The sequence below is a fragment of the Maylandia zebra genome, linkage group LG10 (assembly GCF_041146795.1).
Source record: "Maylandia zebra isolate NMK-2024a linkage group LG10, Mzebra_GT3a, whole genome shotgun sequence".
Classification (NCBI taxonomy): Eukaryota; Metazoa; Chordata; class Actinopteri; order Cichliformes; family Cichlidae; genus Maylandia; species Maylandia zebra.
This window is the reverse complement of record NC_135176.1, coordinates 14360590-14370557: the sequence shown is the minus strand read 5'-3', so window position 1 is coordinate 14370557 and position 9968 is coordinate 14360590. Positions and strand designations below refer to the sequence as shown.

Sequence of the window (9968 nt, the reverse complement as noted above, 5' to 3'; positions counted from 1 at the left end):
GACGTCTCCACCACTTTAAATCCCGTCTGAAAGCACATTTCTACTCCCTAGCTTTTAATTGTGACTGAGTTTTTGTTTTGTTCTCTTTAGGTGTGTTTGTTTTACTTTTTGCTTTTATAGCACTTTGGTCAACCTCTGTTGTTTTTAAATGTGCTTATAAATAAACTGATTGATTGATTGATTGATTGCTTGAATACTATAAAGTGTGTGAATGGGGGGGGAAATACATTTTGGTTGTGTTGTTATGGGTGTTCTTCAGTTTATTTCATACAAAGGATGAATAATGAAGAAAAATATTCTCGATGTTTGCATTTTTATTGTTAAAAACATCTCAAGATGGTGCTCAGGCACATTTCCATAACAGATGGTGTAAGATCTTCATGCAGTACTGGTGAGACGATCGGTGGGACAGAAGGTTAGGCAAGTGGACACTCCTCTGTGGAAGGAAAAATGGAAAGTGTAAGGTGATCAGTGCACAACATCACTGTATTCCAAGCTGTTTTTATATAGAACTTCACCACCAATGTAAAAGTACCGCTTTTAGGAAGAAGGACAGTATATTCAGGAAGGATGCCGGTCTGCAAGCAGAACTGCCTGAACTTCTCATCCACCTCATCGCTGAGGTCCAAACTACGTCCTGTGAAACCACGTGATGTAAATCTGCTGCAGTGGGTGTAACTTTGCTAAACGGTTTACTGAACACAGCTAAATGCAACTTTACCAAATAGTCTGTTAATGACAAAGGTTTCATTCCCTCTGGTGTTGAAGGAATAGGTCAGGGCGTACTCATCATACTTCACATCAACCATAAGCATGTCACTCACATACCCCCAGTCTGACAAAAAGGAAAAAAGCAGAAGAGAATATGTGAAAAAATAATACTGGATGATGATGATGGAAAATTATTCGTTTCCTCTCTTTGTGGGCGTACTCACGCCGACTCTTGTATGTGAATTTTCCAGGCACCTCGGTCTTGTTGGCTAAATTCTCCATTTTCTGACATGTATCATTACTGTCGCAAAGACATCGCATTAATCTCCAGTGTAAATATTTTAATGCTATTCAAATGATATTTGCTCTGTCTGTCCTCTCGCACTCACATAAGACTGAAGAACGACAACTCAAGACCTCCATCTTCAGTTGGCGTAATGATGGCCGTGCAGGTCTTCATATTGGCTTTGCGACTGACAAACCACTGGCCATTAGAGCAAATTCCAGTCCGGTACCACTTACCTGCCATCTGTGGACACACAAATGGAAAGCATTGAGAATTAGACAGAAGCACAAGAGCTGTTTATTGTAACACAGAATATAAATCCAGCGTGAAACATAACCACATAACATAAACGGTGAAGTCATTATAAAAGTAAATTGTGCAAAGGTTAGCCTCCCGTGTAGACTGCTAAACTGTCTTGGGGGGGGGTCCCTGCTTATCCCTGTTAGATAACCTCCAGTACCCCCTTTCCATGGCCCTAAGATAGAGACATGGTTATGAAAATAGATGGGTGGTAAAATAAAAATGATTATCAATGATTCTTACCGCCTGTAAATCAAAGTCTACCTGAGGTAGGATTTCAGAGGAAGAAACCATGAGGGAGCACAGTACCACTCCCAGAAGGGTGTGAAGTGAAGCCATAGCTGCTGATAAGTGGTGAAATGATGATGGAGGAGATCGCAAATGAAGATCTGGAAGTTGCTGTCCGGTGACTCTTTATATAGAAGAGTGAGATTATCTCCCCACCAACAGCTGCACTTATACAAACCCCAGGTTCTGTGACGGCTTTGAACACGTGACATTTTATGCAAACACTTGGTCAGTTTCATAACCACAAAGTTTATTCCTGCAGGGGCAGAATTGTATCCACTGTGTGAGAGGTGAATGTCAGACAGTTACCAAGAAAAACAGTAAAAAACACACAAACTAAACAAAAAAACTCAAATAACAGGACATCTAAGTTCATATCATAGAAATCACAAACTAAGGAGCTGCAAAGTAGTAAAGTTATAGTTACATGATTCATTTATAAACTACGTTTCTACTTTTAACAACGTAGTAGTTGCCTTCCAGTACTCTCTGTGGCGGAGATCACAAAATCAAATGCACCTATCAGCATTTGCGACAGTCGCAGAGACAAAACACACGCCCTGACAGAGATATTAACCTGAGATGCTTTCTTCGAAAATGTGGTTTGTCTTTTAAGGCTTTAATGTCTCATTTTACCCTCATTTGTCTAAAAACTACTGTGCAGTGTGTACCATCCCCAGAGTAAAAAGAAGAGCTTTGTTCACACACAGTTCAAACATTTTTTTTCCAAAGCTGACTGATTAGGAATCCCAAAGTTGGCTTTCCTCATAAGTAATACACGGTCTCACATGACATGATCACTCCTACAGGAAGCAAAGTAAATGTACTATCATTTCATTTCACCTGTAGGGTTGCCAACTCCCTGAAAAATAAATAAGGGACACCTCGTGGCCAGGGCCGGGCAACCCAGTTCACCCTTCCCAGTGTGGTGAATTTTGTAGCTCTTTTTTTTGTGTGTGAAATTATTTTTTAACCATTTGACTTGAATTTGATTTAAGCAGATGCATATTCTTTGTGATATGACCATATGTGAAACAAATGATCATTTAGCCATTTATTTTTAGCTCAAAATGAAAACATTAACGCAATAAAACAGGTCTCTTTCTTAAACAGAAGCCTGTCATGCTTAACTTTTGAGAATATAAGTAAATCTTTCTTTAAAAGCACTCTGTCCTGCTTAACTTAAAATTATATAAATTAATAGAAAACAATAGAACGAAAAATATTCTTGTAACAGTGCACATGTGCATTTAGTACAAATGGCTTCAGTTGAGGTATTATTTCAGCTTTTCTAAAGCTAATCAGCTGCTCCTGTTTGTAAACCCACTTGTTCCCATGATTACGCATCATAACTCATCATCATTATTAAAATATGTATTACTTTTATGTATTAGTCATCTATTTGTTGTAATCATCTATCCTTGCAGTTGTTTATTACACAAAATAAATTATATTATCACACTTCTGGCCACATAGCGCTGATATTCACTGCACATGCCCATATCCTTAACCAGAGGGTTTAAAAAAAACAAACCAGTGTTTACATACCATATCTGCTTCTGCCATGGCCTGGCGGACAAAAAATTGGTAAAGGGTTCCCCGAGCTTTCATGCCCCTCATGTTCTTCATGTGCCCACCAATAGAAGCATGCCTATGGAAAAAGTGCGCCGGCACACAGTGCAGTGCGCTTTAAAGGTGTTATCGTGCATTTTCCCAGCCAGGTGTTTTCCTTTTCCCATTCCTCCCTGTACTTTTGCAGCCTTTTTTTCTTTCTCTGAGCGAACAAACATTGCTGCTCTAATGCTGGGCTTACACTGTGCGATTTTTGGCCCATTTTGAGACGATTTTTGAGTCGTGTAACCGATTTGGTGATCGGCCCGATTTTGGCCTTCATCGTGCATCGTTTAGTATACGTGGGGTAACGAGAAGCGGCTGTGGTGACACAGCCGCTCACACTGCTCACGCGCAAACACGTAAACGTCTGTGAAAAAGACGGAGCAGCACGGCTGTGCAGCGTGTGATCTGGACACCAGCGATCAGAGATGGGCAGTAACGCGTTACTTGTAACGCGTTACTGTAATCTGATTACTTTTTTCAAGTAACGAGTAAAGTAAGGGATTACTATTGCAAAATCGGTAATTAGATTACCGTTACTTTCCCGTAGGAACGCTGCGTTACTGCGTTACTAAAACCGTGATTTTTTTTGTGAGAATGTCTCATGACAGTGACGTAAACAAGTGCGACGTTGGTGACAGCAGCTGTGTGCAGATCAACAATGGATAATATATCGAGTGCGGGAGAGAGTATGAGCGTGCAGCGTTTAAAGTGTGGAAGTACTGACCTTACTTTGAGTTTGATTCCATAAAAAGTGACAAAAACATTAGCGTCCATCGTGCGTGGGAAGAAAACTTCTTTTTACAGCGAAAAAAACCCCTAAACTTCCGAGCAAGCACCGAGTAGCTACGACGTGATGGGAAACTCACAGAGAAACTCGCGCGGATTCTTCAACTGACCGCAGCACACCTACACCAGGGTAACCCTCCGCCTACCCTGCTCCTGCTTTACAGGTGAAAATAGAGCAAAAGGACCGCTGAGTCTTTGACTTTATTTATTTTCTGCTGTGTTTTACTTGCATCTGTTTGAAAGAGTGAGTGAAAACACAAAAAATATTTTATTTTATGTGCTGGAATGTGTAGAAAATAGGTTTAAATGTTAAACTAATTTATTCAAGTCAGAGAATGTTGCATATAATTAAATGTTTTGCTTGATGCATAAAGTTAAAAGATTAAAACTGATAAAACAAGTTAAAAAAAGAGACTTTTCCATTTGATTACATTTTGTATGATGGATTATGTAGAAAAAGTAGAATTGGGCTGAAAGATCTATCACTTTATCACCTCTTCAGGTTGTAAATCGTGTTTTTAAAAAGTAACTAAGTAACTAAGTAACTAAGTAATTAATTACTTTTGAAAATAAGTAATCAGTAAAGTAACGGGATTACTTTTTGGGGGGAGTAATCAGTAATTAGTTACTGATTACTTTTTTCAAGTAACTTGACCAACACTGCCAGCGATGGAGGCACAACTTGTAGAACTTTGGAAAGCTCATCCAAGCCTTTTCGATGTGGCCTCACAAAATTATCACGACCACAACAACCGTGAAAATAGTTGGATCTACACTGCTGCTCAATCACAGCTGCCTGATCAATGTTTTTCATTAGCAATTTAGCAAAGTTGGTGGTGGTGGTGTGTCTGTGTGAGTGAAAGAGAGAGAGAGAGAGAGAGCGAGCGACAGATTTTCTGTTATAACCTTCATTTTATGGAGGCACAGTGTGAGCACTCAGGTCGCATCAGAGCATCGGGCCGTATAGTGTGAAACCCTGCATCGTGACCTACCAACTTCTAACCCCTGCGAGTCAATCGTGCAGTTTGAGCAGGAGCTGAATAACGTGACTGAAAAAAATCGCACAGTGTCTGCCCAGCTTTAGGTGTACTGTCGTCCGAGACTTGCACTGCAGTGTCGGCGTTTGTTTCCCTGTTGGCCATGCTTCTTGTTGTGGTCATCTGTTGTCTTCCGGTATTTTCTCCGTAAGCGACCTTTCCTCGACCAATGAGATGAGCGGTAATCTGAATTGTCATACTCGAATTGTCATAAGTGTGCTGTCAGCTCATTGGTCACAAAGCAGGAGAGGGGCTGGGAATTATGTTTTCAAACAAAGCGTTAATTCCATAAACATTTATAGACTACTTTTGATTCTCACTGTATTACGGGACAAAGTGCGTCCCTTATTAGCTCAATACGGGACGTGTACTTTTGTTTCTAAATACGGGACGATTCCGTTTTTTAAGGGACGGTTGGCAACCCTATTCAGCTGTGACATGATGAAAAACAGCAGAATAGCTAACGCTAACAAATGGGTGTTGAAATGAGAATGTTTCATTTTCTGCTGTTTCATGGGTCAAAAAGGGCGTTGAACCAACCTCACTGGCCGAATGTGCTGCCAGTGTGAACAAAAAATCCTGAACTTTCAAATAAAGTCTTGCTAAGCTAAGTCGCTAAGCTAACTCTGTAAATAAAAGACATCGGTGTGACTGAAATTGTTAGCTTAGGCACGAGTAGTTCATTTTTCTAAGGAGCACTGGACTGTTGCTGCACCAGTAGGCAAAACACCCATAAACAATATATTCATATAAACTGCTACTGTTATTAAGAGTAAACTTTAATCAGTGGTCCTTTGGCAAGTTAATTGTCCCGGCTTAGTCTACAGCAAATAGAAATCTTAAGGTCGAGACTGTCAACTGTTTTAATATTACAGTACACTGAGCACTGTGTTACTTTGTGTGAACTGCTGCTACTATTGTTGTGCAGTATCTGCTATGTGGTTAATCATATAACCTTTTGTACACAGCAGACAGAGTCTACATCCACTTTGTCCATCTGCTAAATAGCTTTAAAAATTGGTTAGGGAAGTGGCTTTGATTATAATACACTATACTGTGCCACTGTCACAGGACAGAGATCCACCAGGGAACATCTGTCAGGATGAAGAGCCTTTGCTTCTCTAAATATAAACCAAATACTTGTAGGAAACTTTGGGAAGAGGCATTTTTCCTCATGTTATCTAAAGTTAAGTTAGCTTGGATACTTCTTACATTCTTGCTCTGCAGAAAGCAAAAAGCAAAATAAGGACAACATAAATAGACTCCGATCTGACGTGGAAGGAAAAGACTCTGAGGTTTTTGCCCTCAGTAAGAGCTTAAGGCATCAGAGCAGAAACTGAGCATGGCTCCGGAGGAGCTGGCTGCTAATTGAACCCATCACTCAGACTTGGAGTCCCACATACAGGACTTGAAATCAGGCGGAAGCTTGCTGGAGCAGGAGGTCGCCAGACCTGATGCAAAGCTCCAACAGCAGGAGCAAGCCCTGAAGGAGCTACAGAAGCAAAAGGGTCAAGTTACAAGGAGAAGATGCAGGCAGCTGCAACAACGGATGCAAACAGACCCAAAGAGGAGGGCAGGACCTCAGGGCATGCTTCAGGCCGCTGGTTTACCCAAACAACAGAACAGGAAGGTGATGAACACAAACACACAAACACACACTTCTGCATCCGCCGACTTAGAATGAAGAGAAACACACACATGAACACTTATGCACTCGTTGAGTGAGTGAAAACTGATACACACCCATGCACCAAAATCAAAATGTTGATTCAATTCACTAAGAAGTGACACACAATGCTCCAAGCTGCTGCAATGAAGAATGCTTTACTGACAAAGGCTCAATGCTGCACACAACAAATTCAAATACAGAATCTGTTACAATAATAAGCCCAGAGGGCATCTGTGTGGTCTGGGGAGCAGAGTCCAGAGCGGTTTGGTTATGAAAACGATGCCCGTGCGAGATATCTGGGGCTTAAGGCCTCGACTCAATTGTTTACTGTACACTAAAAAGAAAAGAAAACAGCCTGAGCAGTGGTGCAGAGTGAAAACGATGAATTAACAGTGTGAGTCTTATTTCAGAGCGCCACATCATTGTGATGGAGATTTAATAAAAGGAGGAACACACGGACAAAGAAGAAGAGAAAGGGGGGGGGCAGCCCTTGACCCCGATTGCCTGAGGTATTAAAGATCTGTACGAAATTCTGCTTTCCAGTGTGAGAAAAGTCACGCAGTGCCAGTATTAGAGTTAGGTTGAGTGATGATTCTAAATTACTGTAAGTAAATCAGTGTAGACCCGTTCAAGTTTCATGATAACTAGGATTTAGACTTTGTTGAACCCTAGGCAATTTGAACAGGTAAGATTTGAGTGACCAAGTAGCAGTTGAATAAAAGTTATGGAATGAGTGTTGAGGTAAACTGGCAGAATTAAGAGAACTAAAACATTTCAAGAGCTCAAATTACTTAATATGGAAACGGTTCAATTTTGTTTCACGAACACAAAAATATATAGGTTTATGAATATGAAAAGGTTGAGGTGGTGTTGATTTGACTCTGTTTAGGTTTAGGTTTGGCATTTTTACTGATAGGAGGAATATTCAGTGACAAGTCCTAAGACCCGGGCGTCTGCATTTTTGTTTTTGTTATCTTTCATTTTATTTTGTTTTATATTTTGAACAGTGCACTGATTTTTGTTTGTGAATCTTTTCTTTAAGCAGATCTGCACATCGAAAATTACAAGCATTACACGTCGGCGAGAAAATTGTTGTAAGTGAGTTTCTCCGCATTAGAATTGGCTCTGGAGGAAACCACTTATGGGGACAATTAGAAAATGAGAGTCCCTGCCCAAAAAAGGATTCAGCGAGGTAATCCGATCTCAAGTTCTTCTTTTTCTTTTTGAAATGAGCTCATTTTGCTGAGGGCGGAAATCTAAATGCGGCGATGGTTTCCACTATCAGCAAAGAAAGAAAGAATGGATGAATGAATGAATGGATGAAAGACTGGAAATAAAACAAACGGACTGACTGGTAAAAGCTGACAAGACTTGACTACGACTTAAGGTTAACCTCCACCGAGATAGAACAAGAGGGTGGATGAATTTATGTGTGATTCTTTTTACAGGAAATCTTTTTATAGCACCTCTGGAATGTGGATGTGCTGCTAATGTTTGCTTTGCTTTGTTAAGAATGTGTGAGGAGGGTGCAGTAGAAAACAGACAAGTGACATGAAAACAAAAGAATAATAATAAAACAAGTAATAATAACAAATAACTAATTTGGGGACTGTTTGACAGAGCTCACTAACTGGCCACTAGGGAGCTCTTGGTAGGGATACACAAGTGGAGTAACATTGCCCAAAGGGTGAATAAAATAAATTGTGGCAATAATAGTGATTTAATGATCAGAGAAATCCTGAACATGATACTTGTCTGTTGTCCTGAATCTTTTATTACTCTCATGATTTGCAGGTGGTTGTAAATAAGCTGTTTGCTTTAACAGGTTTGCTTTTTAGCTGAATTGCAAAATACAACTAGAACGATTAATTGAGACTAATCGCAACTAACCTGAAACTGAGGAGGTTCTATATAAGGAAGAATTAAAACAGGTATAAAATGCATCTGATCTTTAATTGCAGGTGTGACCATGAAGATTTTTGGTACAGATTGCAGGTTGTTGCTCATTATTGAAGTGTGCTCATAAAGGCAAAAGCTATATAGGGGGTCTATGATTTGCTTTGTGTTTTAATAATTTAGGTATGGCAAAATTAAAGGTTTTTAGACAATTTAGGGGACCAGTCAGAAGCATAATTAGATGATCAGAAACTGAGTACTACACTTAAGTTGGAATTAAGAATGCCCAATTTGTTTGAGGTCTGTTGTTCACTTTTATACACACATTGCAAATGTGCTTATAAGGAGCTGGCACTTAGTCTGTGAAGGTCAAAAGCTTCATCCGACAACGGATCGGATTGATATATTGGAGCTATTGACTTCACGTGCAGAGGGTTAAATGTATGCACGCTTACACACATAGGCATAGCATAGGATTGGAATACATACAGTTAACAACATTAGGTTATGAGAGCCAGCGCGGGAGAGGGGTTGGCTTCTGTCTCTTGCAGAGAAAGGAGTAGACACCAGAACAATGAGGTCTCGAGGAGTGCGTGGAGGAGATCTGAGCGGAACTGGCACCGAGAGCTATGCTACTGAGCTTCCAGGGGATGGAGAGGTGTAACCTCCTCTGCCTCAAACCTTCAGCAGCATTGGAACATGAAAACCGGAAGGATGGAGGGAGCGTGCCAAGCTCCGGAAGTAATAGTTCTGCTTCTAGTGGTCTCAAGGTGAATGAGCAGAGGGGAGCTCAGGGAAAAGCTCATTCCAAGTCACAACACGGGTGGTAAAACAGAGGCAGAATAATCCTCTGCAACGTGGCTAGCTCACTCAGTAGTCTACCTGGGGAGCTGAAGAAAGAAGAATCCGAGGGCGTTTCTTCACTCCAAGAGGAGGTGGTAAAGGGGCCTGAAGCGTGACAGGCTGAAACTCGAGTCTGAAGCTAAAAGAACAGCTGGGTTGTGGGAAAATTGGAAAACAACGGAGGTGTTGGGGTTGATAAGTGTCATAACGTGTTTGTTTGGTTTGGAGACAAATCCTGGTGTGAGTTGGGCTGGCTTGAGGAGGAATGTGACCAGGAGATATTTTATTTTGTATTCTTATGATCACAGTTATAATTAGAAGTATCAATCATTAATCATTTACCATTGTGGAATCTGATGACAGTATAATCTTTGTTTTATATCTATGGTAATCTGAGTAAAGATTAATGTATGCATGTTATCATCATTGTAATCAAGTCTCAAATGGTACCCACAGCATTGTATTCACCGTCCATAACTGGAGGGTCCAGCAGGACCTTGTTCTAATTCATTTGCAGGCCTACATCAGAACATGC

At 40.5% G+C, this 9968-nt stretch overlaps 1 protein-coding gene across 1 annotated transcript; it reads right to left on the bottom strand.

Annotated features, from left to right (window-relative positions):
• Window positions 1-296: 296 nt before the first annotated feature.
• Window positions 297-1736, bottom strand: LOC101469325 (lipocalin). The gene is made up of 6 exons (XM_004564004.4): window positions 1541-1736; window positions 1101-1240; window positions 936-1012; window positions 722-835; window positions 536-637; window positions 297-436 (listed from the first exon to the last, which is right to left on the bottom strand). Exons 1-6 carry the CDS (start codon window positions 1634-1636, stop codon window positions 417-419), a joined length of 549 nt encoding a protein of 182 aa, XP_004564061.2. The 5' UTR covers window positions 1637-1736; the 3' UTR covers window positions 297-416.
• Between the last annotated feature and the right edge of the window lie 8232 nt (window positions 1737-9968).